Source organism: Pteropus vampyrus, unplaced genomic scaffold (assembly GCF_000151845.1).
Source record: "Pteropus vampyrus isolate Shadow unplaced genomic scaffold, Pvam_2.0 Scaffold329, whole genome shotgun sequence".
NCBI lineage: Eukaryota > Metazoa > Chordata > Mammalia > Chiroptera > Pteropodidae > Pteropus > Pteropus vampyrus.
The window spans coordinates 144653-168104 of NW_011889110.1; the positions used below are offsets into that span (position 1 = coordinate 144653).

Genomic DNA, 23452 nt, shown 5'->3' on the forward strand with positions numbered 1-23452 from the left:
ATAATTACATTGAATGGAAGTGGTCTAGCAGACACTAAAATTTGAGATTATGAGATTAGATAAAAACACCAGATTTAATTATCTACAAGAAAAGACACAGATATGTAAAACAGATGAAAAAGATATGCCATGAGAACATCAATCAAAAGAAAGCTGGAGTACCTATATCAATATCAGACAAAATAGATATAAGAACAAAATATATTATCAGGGATAAAGAGCAACATTGCACAATGAAGAGAGTCAATTAAGAAGTCATAAATGTATGTCAATCCTAAATGTATATGCACTAACAAGAGGTTTCTAAATTTGATAAAGCAAAAACTGATAGAACTAAAAAAAGAAATAGATAAACCCACAATTTTAGTTGAAGATTTCAGCAACATTTGCTCAGTAACCAAGAGGAAGTACACAGAAAAGTAAGGATATAAAAGACTTGAAAAACACCACCAAACAACCTGATCTAATTGACATTAATAGACCATAGCTGCCAACAGCAGCCAAATACACGTTTTTTTCAAGCTCACTAAAAATATTCACCAAGATAGACTACATTCTGAGCCATAAAAAGCTCCCAAAATACTTTTTAAAACTTGAAATAATACTATGTTTTTATTTTTATTTTTTAATTTATTTATTTAAACTAAGTATGTTTTTAAACAAAAGTGAAATTAAACTAGAAATCAATAACAGAAAAATATATGTAAAACTCCAAATATTAAAAAACTAGGCAATCCACTTCTAAATAATTCAAGGATGAAAAAAGAAAAAACAATGGAAATTAGAAAATATTTTAATTGCATGAAAATGAAAAAAATCAAAAATTGTCAAATACAACTAAAGGAGTATTTAGAGACAAACTTAGATAATGGTATGCTTATATGAGAAAACAAGAAAAGCCCTAAATCAATCGTTTAAACTTCCAGCTAAAGAAATAACAAGATGAACAAATTGAACTCAAAGAAGCAGATGGAGGAACAAAATAAAAATAAAGGCAGAAATGAATAAAGTTGAAAAAGGAAAAATAAAGAAATATCAATGAAACCAAAGACTGACTCTTAAAAGACTGAATTGATAACTGCATCCACATTTCAGAAGTTAGAACTTGGTCCCATGGCCTCACTGCAAGGGAGGCTCTCATTTAGTCTGCATACCAGTTAGAACAAGAAATGAGTTCAATGAAGAACTTGCTAGTAGTCTCTCTGCCACATGCATAGGCTCTGACTTGATCAGGCTACATTTGAAATCATGTGCTTACTTCATACCTCTACAATTTAAAAGAAATCTTTAAAATATTCAAACCCTATGATACAGTAATCAGGGGGATCACTTCATAAACTATGTAAATGTCTAACCAATGTACTATGTACCTGAAACTAATAAAAAAAATGATTGATAATAATAATATTTTAAGATTTTAGCGTCATGCTCTGGAATGCTTGTCAAATGTCTAGAATTATTGCTGGAGCCACTCGCAGAGGGCAGGTGTCCTTGCTGAAGATACTGAACACAAGAACCTCATTTGAGAGGGATAATTTTCAGTGTTACCACACACTCACAAAAACCAGTAATATCTGCATTCACCAGGCAGAGTTTGTTTTACAGGTGTTAGGAAACCTGTGGGACCTCCGAGGTCCTACAGTCCCAATGAACTCTTTGAGCTGTAAGTCTCTCTGAAGGACTGATTTGGCCAATTCAAATTTCTGGCAAAGAGAGGCAAAGGGAGGCTAACCCTGAAGGTCCATGACAGCTCCACAAATCCCTGCAGGAACTGCAGACTCTCTTTGCTCAATCCTGCTTTTTCTTTCCTCTTACAGGTAGTAGTCCCCAATAAACTCCTGCATTAAAAAAAAAAAAAAAAGCAAACCCCATAGAAGAAAGCCCTTATTGGTAGGAAGTCTGAAACCATGCTAAGGAGTAAATGTTGAGGAGTATTTGGCCTCATCATTTCCTCTCCCAGTGTCATCTCAGAAGGACCCCGTAGCAGCATGCAGTCTTCAGCCTCAACAGACCAGATAACAGAATCTGATCCAGATTGGAGAGAGTTTGCTTTTAAATTGATTTGCTCTTAATCCAAGAAAGAATTAGTACAAAGAATATTTTTTAATGTAGGTAGGGAACATGTTGTATCTCATAAAAATTCCTTGTAAGTAACAATATCTGCAGCCCATGCAGTAGGACAGTAAGTCAGTAGCACCACATTATACCATAAGAGGCAAAGACTTCTCTAATCAATGAACTATGTCATCAAGGCCTTAATCACTGGTTATCCAGCCTCAAATTTTTTATCGTAAAAACACCAATGCAATCTCCCCTTTATCTGCATCTGTGCTTCCAGACTCAGAGTTTTCCATATTTGTCTGTTTGACGGTTTATCATAAGAAGGCCAGTCAGATCAGAGTGCCATGGATGCCAGCTTCCAGAGCACCTCAAAGAAAGAGAAGACTCTCCAAATGGTTCATCTGCAGTACAAACAATTCTGCTACTTGGTCCTTATGACTACATGTTTCAACTGGTACTTGAAGTTTCTACGGCAGATTGGGATGCTGAATAAAGCCTGTGAGGAGACTCGATTGAAGACTCAAAGTGCTGATCCATAGGGTTTGGAAAAAAAAAATTATGCCTTTGTCGAGGTAGCTGCTCTTTCGAGAAACAGACCTTGCTTATTATTGGACCCTAACAGGAACTAAATGGCTAGCCATGGGAAAGTGGTCACCATGCACTGGAAGCTGTCCATCAAAGCCTGCTTTGAGAAACAAACCATAGAGCAGTATATATGGAACAAGGCCTAAGCAGATCCTGAAGACTCAAGAAACTGTCATAAACAGCTTATACTCCCATCATGTCTATTCCTAACATATTGACACTGTGCCTTCAACTCAGAATATGGCCTCTCACATTAACTTTATGACTTTAACTGAGAAGGTGTTGACCTGAAAGATCATGGAGAAAGCATTCCTCCTAAAGAGAAGAATTCTGAACAATACATTTCACCATCAGTTTGCCTGGAAGGAAGATAACATGAAGCCACGGTATGCACTGATTTAAAGGCCATGCATAATCTTTGCCTAGATATAAAAGATGAAGTTCAGAGGATTGGGACACAGCTTTAGGAAAGAAACAGGAGTAAATTTGTGTGTGTTCCACATGATTTCTCAAGACAAAGGAAGTTCTGTTTTCATCTAGACAAGAATACAGGCATACTGTAGCAGTAAGTCAGCCTCATTTCCCAAGCATACTAGTAGTCATGGTGGCAAAGGTGATAGCTATTTATGTGTTCAGCATATTGGATTTCATCTGGCCAAGACTAATTCAATTCTACCATTAGTGACTATCCGTCTTGCCAAGAGCAGAACCAACTCTAACCTCCAGTAGAATACAGTACTCAGATTGTGGTCTCTAAATTTCATTTCCACCAAAAGGATCAATGCTTCTTAGAGAAATAATTCCAATTATAAAACAGGAAAGGTAAACGATGTGATTATAATACTGTATCACACCAGAAAGGAAGGAAGCTATTAAAGATTCTAAAGTCATATAGAAATAAAACTAAGTGGTCAGTTTGAATAGGCTCTTTAGTAGTCAGTTATGACCCCCTTCAGATGTTCTCCTCTATCTCCAGAACCTATGAATATGAATGCCCTACAAGTTAAAAACAGTGTAATATTATACAGGTTTACTTCTATGTTAGCAATGCATCCATAATATTTCTCAGTTCCAATATGCTTCTTAATTTAAAGTAAACCCTTGAAAAGAAAAATAGAACACTGTTCACCTCTTGATAGAAGTATATGCCACCATCTAGAAAGTACTCTTGCCAGAAAAATCACACTCAGATCTGATTAAATCTCTAGCTCTAACAGGAAATACAGGGTCAATGGAACATGCAAAACTACATTCAAAAATAGAATGTCATCAAAAAGTCCTGACTGCTTGGAAATCTAGCTGGGAAAAAACATCTTGTCTTATTTAACAAATAATTCCAAGGGGGGAATTACCCCTCCAGCACTCAAGACAAGTACATTATGTCCACATGAAGGTCCTGCACAAAAGCATTTTAATCAGCTTGATAGAAACACTCTCCTCAGAACAGTGACTCACACAATGCTGGATGTGGTTACCTGCCTTTTTTCAAGTGATTCTAAAATGTGAAAAAATTTTGTTCCCAATGGAAATACAATAACCTTGTACAAAATGTGGATGCAGTGGTCCAAATTAAGTCCATGATAGGTCTATGATTACAAATGATGTGACAAGTCAAAACAGTAAATGGCAATTTTTCTTTCAATTACTCTCAGATCATAGGAAAGGAGACTGAGTAGTTATGAAGTCGTTATAGCAGTGCTTCACTCTACTGAACATGCTGCTATGAAAGAAAAAGACTCCCACATCTCACACCCCAATCCAACTCCTCAGCCCCCTAACCCACACAATCAGTACTTGTTTCGTCATCTCCTTCCTGGTTGCCAGGGCAATGCAGTTGATGACTGTCATATCTGAGTTGGGTGGGAGAACACACAGGCAAAGCTCTTTTCTCTTAATGACGTTCATGATTCATCAAGTTGCCAGTTTTGACGTTAATCCAGATAATTTCCCTAACAGTTTCTGCCAGGCCCCCTTCACCTCCTTATTCCTTAGACTGTAAATCATAGGGTTCAGCATGGGTGTCAAAATGGCATAAAAGAGAGAGATCAGCTTCTCCTGAAGGACAGAGGGGCCGGAGCGGGGCTGGATGTAAGTGAAAATGGCCATGCCGTAGCACAGGACAACCACTGTGAGGTGAGAGGCACAGGTGTGGAAGGCTTTCTTTCTTCCTTCTGTGGACTGAATCTTTACAATGGCGGTGATGATCCTGATATACGACAAGAGAACCAAACAGAAAGGTGTCATCAGCAGGACAATGCTAGAAACCATAATTGCAACCTCACTGGAAGAAGTGTCCACACAAGCTAGTCTGACCACAGCTAAGAGTTCACATGATATGTGATCAATAAACTTGTTTGCACACATGGGCAGCTGAAAAGTGATGGCAGTATGCACGAGAGAGTTGATAGAGCCACTGACCCAGGATGTGATGGCCAACCTAGCACAGAGCCCTCCATGCATGATGACCAAATATCGCAGGGGGTCACACACAGCCACATAGCGGTCATAGGCCATCACTGCCAGTAGAACAAACTCAATCCCACCCAAAGCCAAGGAGAAAAATAACTGAGATGCACAGCTCACGTATGGGATTACTTTATGTTCTGCAAGAAGATGCACCAGCATCTGAGGGACGATGCTTGTGGCATAAGAGACATCAACGACGGAGAGGTTGGTGAGAAAGAAATACATGGGAGTGTGGAGCCGGCTGTCCAGTCTGATCAGAAGAACAATGAGGAAGTTTCCCAGCACTGTCACCAGGTATGTGATGGAGAATAAAACAAAGAGAGGGACCTGAGTGTCCCAGTCACTGGACAGGCTAAGAATAAACTCTCTCGTCCATATCTGGTTATCTAAAAAATGTTATTAATCAGCAGAGAGAGTCAGAAATAACAGAAGCTGTTGAATCAAAGAACCATAAAAATAATTTTTTATGAATACCTGCTATATACAACTGGCCAGCCTTAGCCAGATGTTTCAGATCATTTATGGGCCATCATGACAGGCTATATCCTGATATTTATTATATGTATTTTGCATCAAAACAGGCCAGCACCTTGAAAAGGACATGATGTGTTCTCAGGGAGACCCAGTTAAAGCTTGGATATAATGCAGTGCAATTTTAGGAGCTCTATGTTTTTACCAACTTACCTCAGATTAAAGGTGAAGAGAGCTTGGTAGGTAACAATGACAGATAAAATGGTAAACAATGAAGAAAACCCAGTAGGAAAGTTACAAAAACTACCTTAAAAATGTCGACCAGACCCATCTTGATGAAATGGGTAAAGTTATTTACCCATTTCAAAAGGAAATATTGGGAAGAGGCTGGTGCTTGTAAAAAGATCTGAAATTAGAGAACCTAGATTTGAAATCTCATTTTATTTAGCATCTATGTGATTTTGGTTTAGTGACGAACTTTTATATACGAAACAGGATATTATACAATTAGCAAGTCCATTTAAGCTCAGATGTAAATGATGTTGGAGAAAGTACTCTATGAACTGTCCTGATCAAGGACAGTTCAAGTAGTAATATTATAGTAGGATGAATACCACCTTGTGGTTGATAAGGTAGCAAATGTGATTTTCCCATGCATGCCCTCCACAAATTCAGACTTAAATAACACTGAAGGCATTCTTTAATAGAACTGAGGGCTTAGGAATGGTTGGGTCACTTTGAGGACACGGAGACCCTTTGTCTTTTTGATGCCCTTTGATCTCTTCAGCCTCAGTAGCATACAATGGGGTAGAGGATTATAATTGTATCTTGTTATTTTTATTTCTCTCCTTCCAACTTGCTGCTGTTAAGAATCCATTTTTATATGAGCTCAAAAGAAAGGAAATGAGAGTTTGAATGTCTGCCTTTCTACTTATGTAAGAGGAAGGGAAGCAAATGCTTAAGGACACTTCTTCATTGTCCAAGGCAGAGAAGAAGGTATGAATTCATGAAGATGTACATCAGAACAGAGTTTCTCTTGTGTTTTGTTTTGTCCCAGAAGTGCTTTTTCAATGGAACTGTATAATACTAATTCTAAACATTAAACAGAAATTGTTTACATTTTTAAAAATTTTGTAGAGGACTGATTTATTCTTACTGTTTCTCCAGGCTTACCTAGTCACTAACTTTCCTTGTCTTGCAATGTAAAAATAAGGGGAAATAGAAGATAAAAGTAGTAAGAGCACTTGAGAACAGAATAGAGATGCTTGCATCATTCCAAAACCTATGGGAGCCAGCTGAGGGTCTTTGAGTAGAAAGGTGAAGACTGTCTACACCTCAACACTCTTACCTGATACAAACAAACAAAAAAAACAAGTAGTTCCAGAAATGTCTTTTTCTTTCATGGATGGTTCACACACATACATTTTTATAAATTTCCTTCCTAATGTCCTCCCCCAAACCTTATCTCCCTTTTCAACAGTTCCTCCTGTGCTATCCTATCATGATCCTTCAGAAAACATCTACTTGTGTCAAAGAAGACTTTCAAATTTAATTCTAAAACCTCAAGAAAATATTTGATTCTAAAAATCTGTTAGCTGTTGTTGAATGTATAGATCAGCAGCCGAAAGTAAACATTTGTTTTTCTATTTATTTGGCAAACATCTATAAAGTGTCATCTTTGCTAAATGCTGGTATTTCAAAGTGATTATTACACTTCCCTGTGCTCAAAGATTTGACCCATCCAAAGAAGAAATGACACAAAACCGACTGTCATCACACATCATTTTTTCCCATCATATGTGCAACTGCCTGGAGAACATGACAGCCAATGACTCACTGTGTTCCTCTTACAAACCCCACACATATCTCTACTACAGCCTTTATCTCATTACCAATGAGTAACTCACATCCCAGAGAAAGTGGGATCTTCAGGGCATCAGTTTCTGCTTTGCCTCTCTGAGTTTCATAATTCTTCATCTGCAAAATGTGGCTAACATAAGCCAACAGAAAGGGCGACTGGTGAAATTAAGGAATTGAAAATCCAATGTCCTTATATCAATGACTTGATTTGGGGCAGGAACCCATTATGTGATAACCGATCTAGCCTTTGATTTGATTTCATGCTCTCTATCTCTTTCAGGGTCTTAGTCCTTCATTTATCCCTCTCTTTGCCATCCTGGAGTTTCTCTTGCTCCTGAATGACTCTTTTTTCCTCGTTACAAAATACATACAGACCTCTCAATATGGGGAAAGGAATCTTGGCTATTTATCATGCTAATTATTTCTTCCTTTCACACCCAGAGTTCTCAAATAATGGGCATCCACTTGCTGGGTTTATTTCCTCATAATATTCATCCTTTAAGCCGTGGAAAATTGGTTTTAACCTTCCCTAATCTATAGAAAGTGTACTTTAAGGTCACTCGTGGCTTTCTAGTCATGAAATGCAGCCACTTTCATTTGATTGTTATTGTTTACTTAACTTTTAATGATGTTAACTATTCGCTTCTTCAAACTCTCAACTCTTAGACACTTCTCTTCTGATTTTCCTCCAAACTATTATTCTTTATCTGCATTCTTGAATAATTTTTCTAAATTCTCTTACTCCATTACTAGGTGCATTTTGTAAGATTCTGTGTCACAATTTGAACTCTTCTTTCCATAGTTGTTTTTTTCTTTTTCCTTGAAGGGCTTGTGATTTCTAACTACAATAATTATTATCAACCATATGTGGTTCACCCTCAATTCTGAATTTATCTCCTAGACTTCTCTCCAAAGGCCTAGGTGTTTTTTTCCAACAGCTTAATAAATGTTTCGTCAATATCTCACCAATGACACCACTCATCTCTCCACACACTCTGCTCCCTCCTGACTTCTCTATCAATGGAACTAATGTTCTCCCACTCTCCCAACACATCAAATGACTTCTCCCTCCTCCTCACCACTCCATAGAATTCTTTATTTTTTAGTTACATATCTCCCATCTTTCCCACAGTGTTCATTCACATGCTTGCACTCATAACCATTTTAAGGAGTGCAGTGGCTTCCTTGTAAATTTACTTGACATAACTTCCATTTACTCCATACATCCTACACATTCCCTACAAATTACTCATGCAAAATACAAATTTATTCACATCACTTTCATGCACAAAAGATCTATGAGGTCTAAATGTATACAGAGTGAACTTCATCCTGGACAGAAGAATCTCCAAACAACTCACAATCTGGTCTTGTCCTATTTCTAACTTTTCTATAGCATTATTACTGTATTGTGTGTTTTACAGCAAAGTATTTTATTAAAATAACTGAAATACCTTTCACTGATATGTTAGCTGATTATTTTTTGTCTACCAAGTCTGCTATTTATTTCCAAAGACCATGCCTTATCTCAAAATCGGTATTATCCAAATATACCTTCTGTCCACACTCATATAGTCCCTTTTGAGTCTCATGGTAAAGAAAATAGAAATACTATCAGCATTTGGAAGCCAAATGGAGGAACCATGTGTTCACCAGATATTCTTAACACACCCTGTATTTAATATCATCTCCATCTTACTTTGAGATCAGCTCCATCTAAACAGAGATGGGTTTCTATCCTGGTTTAGGATAGAGAATGGACTAGTGCCTGATAATGTGCTTTGTATCTCACTGCTCCTATCAGGAAGCTACAGCATGGTCTTCTCAGCTCTAACTACTTTATAGGATCTGCAGCTCTCCTTAAATATGTATTTTTTCATTGAACTCAAAAGCTAAGGGGAAAATGTGGGAATGTTTTCTCCATTTGTCTGCACAAACACCACAACAAAAACCTCTTAGTATAGGGTTAAACATGCAGCTGATATCAAAAGCAAGTAGTGCACAATGACCATGATTAAGAGCCAAATCTACTTAGCTCTTCAAGTGTGTTTTGGGTTCTCTTTTCAGTATGTCCTAACTCTGGCTACTTTATCATTTTTGCCAGGTCCATAATGCTCCCTTAATAAACAACAAAATCCTATTTTACATATTTTGGGTCATAACATGTTCATACCCAACAAATCTCAAACCACACCTCTCTACAAATGTTTTGAGCTTTCTTTTTCTACTCAAAAATAAACAATCCATGCTGCCTCCTCAGGACACTGTTGAATAATGACATACCCCTGCGGTTCATTTCTTTAGACATAAGCTCCATGAAAGAAGGACTTCTTCATGCCTGTGTTTATAAAAATTATGGCAGATATAGGATAATTATGGCAGATACAGAGTAATTACCTTGACCATAGCAAATACAGTATACCATGCAACTTAGTATGAAAGGTGCCATAGATATATTCTATGAAAAAAAAAATATCTCTTTAAAGTAGTGTTACTAGTGCCTGAAATCTGCTATTTTTATGTTGAAAACTGTCCTTTTGGTAAAATGTTTAAATATAAAATAATATAGAGAGCCCAGAAATAAACCCATACATATATGGACAACTCATTTATGAGAAAGGAGCCAAGAACATGCATCAGAGAAAGAAAAGTTTCTTCGATAAATGATGTTGGGAAAAGTGGACTGTCACATGCAAAAAAAAAAAAAAAAAGAAAGGAAAAGAAATTAGACCACTACACAAAAATTAACTAAAAATATTAAAGACTTGAAGGTTAGATTTGAAACCATAAAATACACAGAAGAAAACACAGGCACTAAGCTTTTGGAGTCAGTCTCAGTGATGTTTTCAGGATTTGACTCCAATGGCAAAGGAAACAAAAAAATAAACAAATGAGACTACATCAAACTAAAACGTTTCTGCACAGCAAAGGAAACCATCAGCAAAACAAAAAGGCAACCAACTGAATGGAATAAGGTACTTGCGAATAATATTTCTGATAAGGGATTAATATCCAAAATATATAAAAAACCCATATAACTCAACAACATACAACCTGATTTTAAAAAATGATCTGAATAGACATTTTTCCAAGGAAGACATACACATGGCCAACAGGCATGAAAAGATGTTCAATATCACTAATTAATAGGGAAATGCAAATCAAAACTACAATGAGATATCACCACACAGCTGTCAGAATAGCTATTATCAAAAAAAAACAAAAATAAAAACAAAACAAAAAATAACAAGTGTTGGCGAGTTTGTAGAGAAAAAGGAACTGCTGGACACTGTTGGTGGGACTGTAAATTAGTACAGCTGCTATGGAAAACAGTAAGAAGTTTCCTCAAAAAAATTAAAATAGAATTACCATATGATCCAGTTATTCCACTTCTGTGTATTTATCTGAAGAATAAGAAAACAATAACTCAGAAAAATATATGCACTCTATGTTCATTGCAGCATTATTTACAATAGTCAAGATATGGAAACAACCTAAGTGTTCATCAACAGATGAGTGGATAAAGAAGGTGTGGTATATATATACAAAGGAATACTACTTAGCTACAAAAAAAAAGGTGAAATATTGGCATTTGTGACAACATAGATGGATCTTGACTATATGCTTAGTGAAATACATCAGATGGAAAAGAACAAAAACTGTAGAATTTCAACCAGCAAACACATAGATAAAAAGAACAGATTGGTGGTGATCAGAAAGGAAAGGGGTGGGGGGAAGATGAAATGGGTAAAAGGGCTGAAATGTATGGGGACAGATTGAAACTAGATTTTAGGTGGTGAGCATGTAATAGAGTATACAGATATTAAAATACAATGTTATACACCTGAAACTTATATGATGTTATTAACCAATGTTACCTAAATTTTAAAAGTAAATCAAAACAAAGAACACTATTCAAGAAAAAATAAATAAATGAATAAGAAATAGTATTAAATGAGAAGTTTAAAATATGAAGTATCTAATCTTATTGTAAACTAGTATGTGAATGACACTAACATTGAGGAAAAGTAAAGGATAGGTATGAAGAGGAAAACTAAATTTTCAGTTAAAATATTACCTTTTGAGACCTTAGTTAAAAGTACCTCCATGAGCCTTCTCCCATTAGCCAGTAATTATTACTTAGACACATATCAGGATTAAAATGTTCTCTTGATGACAAAGAAATAAAGACAAAAATAGGTATTACATTCTTTGGATTATAAAAACTGAAGTAAATTGTAACAAATGTTATTTTTCACTCTCTTATACCTCCGTAAACTCAACTACAATAGTTTTTCCTATTATTTCAATCTTTTGATATCTGAGAACATCTTCAGCTGAACAAGAAGATAAAGAGTGAAAAAATCAGACAAGCATGCTAGCTGATGTTAAAACCAAAACTAGTATTTACCTGGGCACAGGGGGGTGGAGTAGTAGATAAAATGTCTCTTTATCATGTTTCTGCTTTCCTTCTTCTGAGTCTGTTTTCTAACCCTTCATCTATGAGCCAAATAGTTTCATGTATTCACTATAACTCTCTAAATCAAGGTCTGCTTCCAGCAGAAATGGCTCTAGCTCTAAAATTGCCATTTTCTCTCCTCATCTTAAAAAGACTATCAGGAGAGTCAAAGTCTTAAGTCAAGGTAAATATATTTCTTTTTAATTAAGACATAAATGACATACAACATTATATTATTTTCAGGTATATAACACAAGGATTTGATATTTATATATGTTGCAAAATGATCACAGTAAATCTAGTTCACATTAACATCCATCCACAGTTACATTATTTTTCTTATGATAATAGATCTTCTTTTAAGATCTATTCTCTTAGCAACTTTAAAATATACAATATAGTATTATTAAATACAGTCACCATTCTGTACATCTCATGACTTATTTTATAACTGGAAGTTTGTACCTTTTGGCTACCTTCACCCTTTTGGCCCACCTACCACCCCCAACCTCTGACAACCACAAATCTGGTCTTTATATCTGTTTATTTGGGTTATTTTATTTTGTTTTAGATTTCACATATCAGTGAAATCATATAGTATTTCTCTCTCTCTCTGTCAGACCTTTTTCACTTAGAGTAATACCCTCAAGCTCCATCCATGTTATTACAAATGCCAAGATTTCCTTCTTTGTTATAGCTGAATAATATTCCATTGTATGTATGTAATACACACACACGCACACACATGCGCATGATGTGTGTATCTATGATGTGTGTAAATATCACGTCATATTTTCTTTATCCATTGATGAACATTTAACGTTGCTTTCATGTCTTGGCTATTGTAAATAATGCTGCAATAAACATGGAAATGCATATATCTTGTCAAGTTAGTGCTTTCCTTCCTTTAAATATATACCCAGAAGTGAAATTGCTGGATCATATGGTAGTTCTGTTTTTAATTTTTAAAGGGACTTCCATTCTATTTTCCACGGTTATTGTACCAATTTACATCTCCAACAACAATGTACATGGGTTCCCTTTTCCCCACATCCTCATTAACATTTGCTATTTCTTTAAGTCAAGTTAAACATATTTCTAATGGTAAGTTCTTGAGCAGTGATTTTCGGTAAAATTTGTAAACATCTAGTACTTTGGAATCATAGAAATCAGCATTTCTTAACCGATCAATTATAATTTACTTAAACTCTGACCAGTTGATCTCTCAGATGGGAGCCCCTTCCATGCCTCACTCCCTACAGCTCTGCAGTATGCTTGAGAGAAAAGGATATTAATAGCCCACATAACAATATGGCTTCTCAACATAACACACCCTTTTAGCCTTTTACCACACCCTCCCCAAACTCCTGCTCTAACACTACTGATAAGGTGTTGAATATCTACCAGCAACTGCTCATCAAGAAACATGAGAAAACAGACCCATAGATAAAATCAAATGAACACTGATAGAACTTTTCATATGTTGGCGCCACAAAGACAGAGTCATTATTTGTGGTTCTCTGGTGGTGATGTCTTCAGATCCTGTTGTTCACATTTTTAAATCAGTTTTTAATTACATTTAGTTTCCACTGCTACTCTACGGACCAACACTCAAAAACACTCGATTAAAATTTGCAAGGATGGAATTAACACATGGGTACCTTTTCCACTTGCAACATTCATTGCTACATTTTATTTTCCTACCCTGGTTAGTGTACTATACATTTAAAACTATCTAAAATATTTTCCACTTCTATTAGCTGGATGTTTCAATAAATTATCTTCTCTCTCCCACCACTACATTGGAAGAAGTATTAATGTGAAAAGACTTGGAGGTATGCATACTATAGAACGATGTCTCAGTAACTTAACTTCCAGAGTTATGTTGTATTTCAGAATAATAATCCTTTCCACTATTTATGTCAATTCGAAGAGTGCATGGATGGACAAAACTTTGGATCAGCTTGGATTTTCACATAATCTGCAATTACTGAGACCCAGTTTTTCTAATATGTGCAAACTTGAAATAAACTTTGATACTTTTTAGCATGACTTCATCCTGTAAATGCTCACCTTCTTTATATCTCTTGTCCCCTACAAGTAAGACTTGGGCATTCTTCTACAGTATAATTCCCTCAGTTTATATTTCTCCACAGTGCAACCCCTACAGCCCATTCTAGAGGACCCAACCCTGAAATGAGAGTCGAGAGACCTCATTTCTAGCCCCAGCTCACAATCCGAGTGTCTATGGCTTTGAACAACTCATTTAACCATCATACATTTCAAAGTTCTCTCACTGGAAAAAAACAAACAAACAAACAAATATTTTTAATACATACTCTTAGGAAAATAATTGAGAAAAGATATTTTAAAGCGACTGACAATTTATCTTTTCTGGAAATGTAATATACTTCTAACTTCTACTACATGTTCAAAAATATCAATACCTAACTGACTGTTTTACAGATCTTGGCTTGTTTCCTAAGTGTATTCCACCCCACCCCACCCCACCCAAAATGCAGAAATCAACCACAGGAACTCCAATTTTTAATTATTAATTATTTGCTTCTCTCCATTCCCTTCACCTCACTCTTTCTCTTTCTCTCTGCCAGTACTAAGTTTGGAATTGAGAGTCCTATAGAATAAAATCTAATTAATCATCCAGCTTCTGGAAAGCAGAATTATTTTATTTTACCACATTTACCATACTATTTAGGGTGACATTTCAACATTCGTGAGTCATATCTCTGATCCAAAGTCCACAACAAATCAGATCAGTCCTGTTTCTGCCCCTCTAGAAACCCACCCTCTGCTGATACCTCTATTAGAGCTCTCAAATACTGATCAGTGGCAGACAAAATGTCCATGTCTACTTCCGCCTAGGTTTAAGTTGGTTTCTAAAGAGTGCTACTTTCCAACAAAGCGACAGACCATGGAGATGAAGCGTCTCAGACTCCTTGGCTCCTGGGCTAAGCACTCACCTGGGACTAAGAGCTGAACACTGAGGGAAACTGCTGGGAGGAAGTTCACAGGTGCCCCCAGTTGGCTCAGAGACAAACCTAATGAAGTGCAGCAGTGGCTGAATTAGCAATGTGGAGCTGATGGATTCCCCCCAGGAGCTCTGTGCATTAGAGTGTTAATTGCTGTCACCACTCCTAGTCCTCTTATGCTGCCCTTTTCTTCCTTGGTAAGCTATTCTCTCCATCCTCCTCAGCCCACAACAATCCACTGAAGCCTAAGGTCACTCTTAAAAAGTCACTGAAGCCAGTATTCTGAGGTTTTAGGATATCCTCCTCAAGTCCAAACTTGACTTTTAGGACTCATGCCCTTATTCTAGTGAGCAGTGACTAGGCTGGCATTCAAATCTGGTGGAAAACCAATTATCTTCTTCAGCTCCAGGGTGCCCTTACCTTTCCTCCTAGAGTCAAGAGAGTTGTCTTCACTCCTCTGAGATATGTGTAAAGGGCTGCTGTGAGCACTGCAAGTGTTGATGGACATCCAAGTACATTTCTCATGATATTATTTAAGTTCAAAATATAATAGCAATGAATAGAAAGATTGAAGACTCCAAATAAGATCTACAAAAATAGAGTCTTATAGTCTCCAGGGGGTAAAAAGGAAAGGAAAAAGAAGATGTAAAATTCTTAATACAGAGAGTTAACTTTCTGTACCTCTTCAAATTTTAATATTTATAAAGATTCACTGTAATTTTGACAGGATGCACTCACATTACCATTCTCTGATATTCTGCAGGCATCACGCACCCTATTAGTAAATTATTTATCCATTTATTCATTTATCTACCAAGTCAAATACCCAGTAATTCTCAAAAGCACCATTTATATATCCTTTCATTACCCAATTGTTTGTCACCATCTCAACACTATCACTCATCCATTTGCTTATCTGTTCATCCACCCATTTATGTATTTCTTCATCCACATGTCAATTAATCTTTTATCTAATATTCATTCATAATCTAACAAATCTTCTATACTCAACCAACATATCAACTTTCTGCTTATCCACTAATTTATTCCATCATGGTACCATGGCCTGATATTACAGCACTCATTGACAAAGGTTCTGTGATAGTCCAGGAAATAGAAACTAGAGATGCTTCTAATTCCTCATCTGAATTTCTGAACTCACATAGAATTCACAGAATTGTTGTATATTTCTCTGAAGAAAGCTAGAAAAATTCCATGGCTGTGAAGACTTTAGTCACAGTATCCAGAAGTTCACATGACTACTGTTTTTCTGCATTCATTTGCAGACAACAAAGTTAAACTCCCAAATTCCAAGCTTTTAACAGAAACTCCACAGCACTCTCAGTCACTCCTGCTCAAAAACATGGCAAATCTTTCTTCTCATTCACCCTCTAACATTCAACAAGTTCTATCAACTCTTACTTTGAAACTGAGGGTCCTTATGACTTGTATTAAATTTAGCTTTCAATCTTAGCTCTAGAAATCATATCTCTTTCTATATGTACACATATACACCGAGCCTTTCCCCAAGATAATAACACCAGAGGCGGCAGAAGACAGAAGCCCATACCTGACTAATGGTCACAAGGTCTAGAGCTCTGGCAGGCCAAAGATAACATTTTGACCTAAGTTATATTTCAGCTCATGAACTCTAAGGTGGATTGACCCCTTTAAATCAGTTTGGCTGCCTGGCTGCTTTCCCATGAATCCAGACAGAGGGACACTGGAACAGACCTCAGAGCTGTCCTCAAGACCTGAAGAAATGATTTATTACCCTTATTTCAGCTCTGACCAATCAGCTCCCAGCATGACCACAAACCCCTTAACCTACAGTGTCTTGTGATTTTGCCCTATATAATCTGTCACCTACCCGCCATCAGGAAGTTTGGGCTTTTGAGCATTAGCTTCTCATTCTCCTGGGCAGGGCCATTCATAAGAAAATATTTTTCCACTGCAATTTCAGTGTTTAGTGTTTGGCTCTGCTGGGGACGGAGAGACTCTCTCCATTCTGTAACACTTTGAAACATCTGTCACATGGATCCTTTCTTTCCATTATTAATATTGCTGGTATCTATTATTTTAGCATTTTGTTCCCAAGTGCCATGTAATTCAGTGCCTCTCAAAGCATGATAGGCTTCACCCTATCCAGACTTACTGACAGAAACTATGCAGACAGGATCCGGCAAACTGTTTTTATGAGCCTTTCAAGTGTTTCTCATAGAATAAAACACTTTTCAGGAATTTCATATAGAATAAAATTTGAAATCACTGGAACAATTCATCTGTAGACCACTGTCATGTTAATATTTCATTATAACACTTTATTCTACTAATACCCACCTCACAAAGATTTGATGTAGAGTCTCCAATGACTTAATGCCAAATCTCAATGAGAGTGACGAGTTTCAAAGTCAACCACAATCTAAGTTCTTCTCTGCTTCATTTCCATGTGAGGCCCCACCCATCCTACAATTCTGCTGTTCCCCCAACAGGAAATGCTCTCTTCTCTGCCCAGGAAAGTCATCTCATGGGTGTTTACCCAGAATTGAATGAGTTCCTTCAAGAAACAGTGACAGACACACTAATATATACTATCAATACATATGCTTGGGTTTGAAAAAAAGAATGTGAATATTACAAAGTATCTGCTCCAAACTCTATGCATATAAGTTGAATAAGCTCCTTCTAAATAAGTGGTTTGTTTGACTTAATATGTGTTCGTTTAAAAACCATTATTTGCCATTGTTATATTTTACTTATCTGTAAATTATTCCCTAAATCCCCTACTTGCAATTTGTCTGTTAAACAGACCTTTAAAAGTAATTTAAAAAGTACAACTCTGGTGCAGGATGTTTATAGAGGGAAGGCTGGAGTTGGGGTACTCTCCGTACTTTCTGTTAAATTTTGCAATAAATCTAAACCTGCTCTTAAAAATAGAGTCTATTTAAAAGGAAACAATAAATAGTTGAGCTTGTTCTGGCTTCCACTTAGGTGGTAGGAAGCTGTAAAGAATATTGGTTTCACCCTAAAACTAGAAAAGGTTAGATAATCTACAAAATCATAACTATCTGTAAAATCAGTAAGCTGAGACTGCAAAGTAACCAAATAGTGTAAAATCTCAGGAAAGATAGGTACATCCAAAGAGAGATAGGTTGTAAGCTCTTACCTACCTGGGCCAGAGCATGAGAAAAAAATAGGGCCACCAAACAAGCCAGTGAGAATTGCTTTAACAAATGGTTAAAGTTCAAGTGTAGGGTATTATAAGTACAGAATGGCTGAGAACACAGCAAAACAAAAAGTTCCCACCAATTTCCAAGACTTTCTCCACAGACTTAGAACAGTCCCCACAAGAACATTTGGGGGAGGGTGGAAAACCAGACAAAGTCTCCTTCATGGTGCAGGTCTGGTGAAAGCAGCCACAGCCTCTGCAGTAAGCAGGGACAAACTCCCACCACTGAATCTGTCCTCCTTATGGAACAAAGGCCTGAAGCCACCAGGGAAGGGCAGCAAATCCTGTTTCCCTCAGAGACAGATGAGGACTCATTGCTGAGGGAAGAGAAGAGGGGAAAGAAAAAAAAAAAAACATTCTCATGTGGGGGGTCCTTGGGGCAGGGAAATCACTCTATGTTCAGACCACGATCCCATGTCCTCACTCTGTGGCAGAGCAAGAGCACAAAGAAAGGCCCCACCCTGAGGCATAGGGACACAGGGAGAAAGGACCTGCCTAAGACTGAGATAGAAGCAGGACAACAAATAATAATCCCTCATTCTCCATCACCCGCTGAGTGGGAACTGAGGGACAAAGAACAGCTGTTTACCATGGGGAGAGGCAGTGTGGGCAGACACACTCTCTGACAGTCCCATGGGGAGAACGTAAAACTAAGGGTGGAGCAGCAATACTGGGAAAAACCCTGCAACCGCTGAAGATGCCACCTAAGCGCAAGTAATGCTGGAGAAAACCAAGTGTCGGTGCACTGAGGATAACCACAGCAACGACAAAACTCAATCCCAGCTCAACCATGACTACACTGATCCCCACAATCTCTCCCACCTAACAAGACTACGGGACAAACAGGAGATGTGCCCATTGCGAAGCATACTATTTATCAGAGTCCATTATCCTACACACAAAATATCCTAGTTTCAATCAAAATTAAATATCAAAGGAAAAGTCAAGAAAAATTGCTATGTCACTGAACAAAGAGATTAAAAGAACCACAATCAGATATGCTTGGGTATATCTCACAGGAGTTTAAAATAACTCTCATAAATAAGTTAAAGGATCTAGTAGAATAAATGGACAGTCACAACTGAAAAATTTCAGTGGAGAATTGAAAACAATGTGGGGGAATCAAATGGAAATGCTGGACATGAAGAACACAGTAACAGAGATGAAGGAGGCTTACGAGTAGACTCAAGAGAAACCATCAGCAAGGAGAATGATAAGTCAATAAAAATTAGTAAAACTGAAGCAGAGAAAAATCATGGTAAAAAGAGAAGAGAGGTGTGGGACAACATTAAACCATCTAACATACATGAAATTAGAAATCACAGAAAGAAAATGGAGACAAAAGGAGTTCAAGAAATATTTGAAGATTCTATAATTTTGATTGTGTGATGCCTTCTTTGCCTTAAAATTGCACAAGAATAGGCATTAATAAACCAAATCCCCCATGCTGCTATCAACCTGGCATTTTGGGGTCATCCATTTAATTATGTCTCTCTGCACCTCCAATGCACACTCGCTGTGCCAGCAACCATGAGGTTTTTTATAACTTGAACCTCAGCCCTTATCTCTCATGTTCTGCTTCTGTAGCTTGCTTTTCTAAAATCAACCATCTTGTTTTTTCAAGGACTGTTCTACTTTTTGATTCAACAATGTAGAACCTCTTATAGTTTTGATTTTTCATGCTTCTGAATCTTTTTTCGTGCTGTTTTCCATGCCTACAATATCATCACAACTTTCCCCCTAGTAAACTCTTATCCCTTAAACTTTCTTGTATTTCCATTCTGTGAAGCCTTCCCAGAGGCACAGAGTTATCTAGTCCTACTTGTACCTCTGAAATTGCATTTAAAAGTTTCCTTTTGTATTTATCACATCACATTTTAAATGTTCGCTGTTTTCCCTCTGTTTCTAACTGGTCGGAGAACTTTGAGAATAAGAAACATAACATTCGTTTATATTTCCATTATCTTTCAGAGTATTGGTATATAGTAGTTGTTAAATAAATGTTAATTAAAATGAGTTTAACGACCAAAAAAAAAAAAGAGAAATATTTGAAGAAACAATGGCTGAAAAAAAATAGTGAAAGAAATTTAAGCACAAATCAAATAAAGTCAGCCATACAAGGTAAGGAAAAAGCCTAGACGCATCATATTCTGTCTAAAAGCCAAAAATAAAAATCTTGAAAGCAGCCCGAGATAAAAAGATATACCATATATAGGAACTATGCAAGTCAGAAGACAATGAATGAACATCTTTAAAGCCTTGAAGGGAAAAATATTGTCAACAAAGATTTCTATATAGAGAGAAAATCTTTGGAGAATGAAGGAGAAATACATTTTCACACAAACTGAATGAATACATTCCAGCAGACCTATATAACAAGAAATGTTAATAAAAGTATTCAGAGCTTCTTAGAAATATAATTCCCACCATAAGAGAGGAAATGTAAAAATTGGGACTGTACTATTATAACACATAAGAAAAGAAAGCTGTTGAAGAGGATCCTTAAGACTCTTTCCTTCTTCTCCTCTCCTCTCCTCTCTCCCCTTCAGAGAACTAGCCTTTCCCCTGAAACACCCAAGGCAGCAGATGACAGTAACCCAGACAAAGATAATATCTTGACCTGTTATGTTCCAGATCCTAAGCCCTAAGGTGAAACAACACCCCGGCTACTTTCCTATGAAACCAGAGAGATACTGAAACAGACCTTAGAACTGCCCTCGAAATTGGAAGAAATGATTTATAACCATTACCTCACCTCTGACCAATCAGCTCCCAGCATAATCCCAAATCCCCTAACCCACAGTGTCTTGTGATTTTGCCCTATATAATCTATAATCTACATGCCATGGGGGAGTTTTGGGTTTTAAGCATTAGCTTCCTGTTCTCCTGGGTGGGGCTATTCATAAGAAAATAGTCAATGTCTCTCCACTGCAATTCTCAGTGTTTAGTGTTTGGCTCTGCTAATGCTGGGTAAACAAGCTTTTTGTTCAATAACATTAGGGTCATGTGAAAAACTAAGTGGCCAGTTTGAAAAGGTCTGTGGTAGACTAAGTAATGCCCCCCAAAAGATGTCTATGCCTGCGTTCCCAGAGCCTGTGAATATGCTGCTGTTTATGTTAAAAAGAACTTGCAGATGTACCTAAATTAAGGATCTTAGAATGTGGAGACTATCCTGGGTAATCTTACTGGTCCCAATGTAATCACAAGAATCCTTGTAAGACAGTGTGAGAGGACCAGAGGCAGAAGAGAGAGATGTAAAAATGGAAGAGGATCAGATTTAGAAAAAGGTTTCATCTGCTGCTGATCTTGAAGACGGGAGAAGAGGTGACAAGCAAAGGAGTGGAGGCTGGGTGAAGGCAAAGGGATCATGCATGCAGTGACTAGTGGAGAAAAGTCACAAACATTTTAACCAGGTACAGAAATGCAGATATAGCATCTTCATATATCTTTCTCCTTGAAGTGTCATGTGTGCATTTGTATTTTTTAATTAAATTTATTGTGGTGACATTGTTTAATAAAACCATATATGTTTCAAGTACATAACTGAATAATACATCATCTGTATATTGCATGGTTTGTTCACCACCCAAAGTCAAATCTCCTTCCATCACCGTATATTTGACCCCTTTACCTTTATTAACCTTCCCCACTCCCTTTTACCTCTGGTAACCACTAAACTGTTGTCTATGTCATGAGCTTTTGTCTCGTTTATCTGTTGCTTCAGTTTTCGATCCCACATGAGTGAAATCATATGGTTTTCAACTTTTTCACTGTAATTTATTCTGCTTAGCATGCTCAAGATCCATCCATGTTGTCGCAAATAGCAGTATTTCATCTGTTCTTTTGGCTGAATAATATTCCATTTTATGTGTGTACCACATCTTCTTTATCCAATCATCTACCAAAGGGCACATCAGTTGTTTCTATGTCTTGGCCGCCACAAAAAATATTGCAATGAACATCGGGATGCATATATAACTTTATCTTTATGGATAAAGTTTTCATATTTTTGGAGTAGATACCCACAAGAGGGATTGCTGAGTCACAAAGTAATTCTATTCTTCATTTTTTTGAAGAAATTTCATACTGTTTTCCATAATAGCTGTACCAACTGATAGTCCCACCATTAGTGTATGAGGGTTCCTTTATGCCACAACCTCTCCAACATTTGTTATCATTCGTCCTGTTGATAACAGACATTCTAACAGGTGTGATGTGGCATCTCATTATGGGTTTGGTTTGCATTTCCCTAATAATTAGTGAAGTTGAGCATTTTTCATATATATGTTGGACATTTGTATGTATTCTTGGGAGAAGTGTCTGTTCAGGTCCTCCGCCCATTTTTTAATAGGATTATTTGTGTTTTTGTTTTTGTTGAGTCTGGTTTCTCTTCAGATCGTATCTTTGTATTTTTGACTAATTTTTTCTTCTTTCGTCCCTTTCCCCTACATTTAATATAGGGTGTGTTCATGATAGTAAGTTTTGTGGTTTATTCCACAACTTGCAGAAAATTCAGACAGAATTATGACATTCTAGAGGAGATACAGGGTCCATACAGGAATTCGAAACAGAGAAAATGAAGTGTTTCTCAGAATCCCTTAAAAAATGTGACTTGACTTTACATTTCTCCTTCCCCCACTGCCACTACTCTAGTTCAGATTCCAATGTCTCATTAGCAATTGCGGAGCAGCCCCCTAACTGGTCTCCTTGGTTCCTATCTTTCTTCTGACTCATGTGCCAGAGTGATAATTCAAAAGTGTTAACTTTGTCAGGTGTGCTTTTGCTTAAAAATCTTCACTGGCTCCTGTTACTATCGAAGGTGAAAGATATTTTGACATCACTGCCCTCAATGATTTGACCCTTCTTTAGCTGCCAGCTTCATCCCCACTACTTCCTCAATCTTCTCTGCCCTGCAAGTGCACCTCAGGACATTTTTGAATCCTCACACTCTCCCCCTGCTCTGCACCATCCACAGGTCACCCCTGTGCTCTGGTTGCTTGTTATCTGGATCATTTGTTCTCACTTTCCTGGTCTCCACCTAAACTTTTCTTGGTCTTTGCATACAGGAAGACCTCTGTGATCACCCCTGGAGGCTTAGTCTCTGTGACACAATGCTGCATTTTAATTGTTCACTGTCATCCTGCTATACAGTCACATCCTTCTCAGAACTGTAGCATATTGACTGCTGTGTCTCAAGAATCATTCGTTGTTACAGACACATAGACTCTCCTGTAATGTTTCCTGAAATAACACCAAGAAAAATATAGCTCCCTAGCACTGACTTCTTTAGGATGCTTCTCTATATTGCAAAATTTAGGATTGAATTTTTTT

The 23452-nt window shown here is 37.1% G+C and overlaps 1 protein-coding gene across 1 annotated transcript; it reads right to left on the minus strand.

Moving 5' to 3' along the window:
- Positions 1 to 4557: 4557 nt before the first annotated feature.
- LOC105304126 (olfactory receptor-like protein OLF3) lies at positions 4558 to 15400 on the minus strand. The gene is made up of 4 exons (XM_011378077.1): positions 15313 to 15400; positions 11713 to 11780; positions 7491 to 7599; positions 4558 to 5498 (listed from the first exon to the last, which is right to left on the minus strand). Exons 1-4 carry the CDS (start codon positions 15398 to 15400, stop codon positions 4558 to 4560), a joined length of 1206 nt encoding a protein of 401 aa, XP_011376379.1.
- Between the last annotated feature and the right edge of the window lie 8052 nt (positions 15401 to 23452).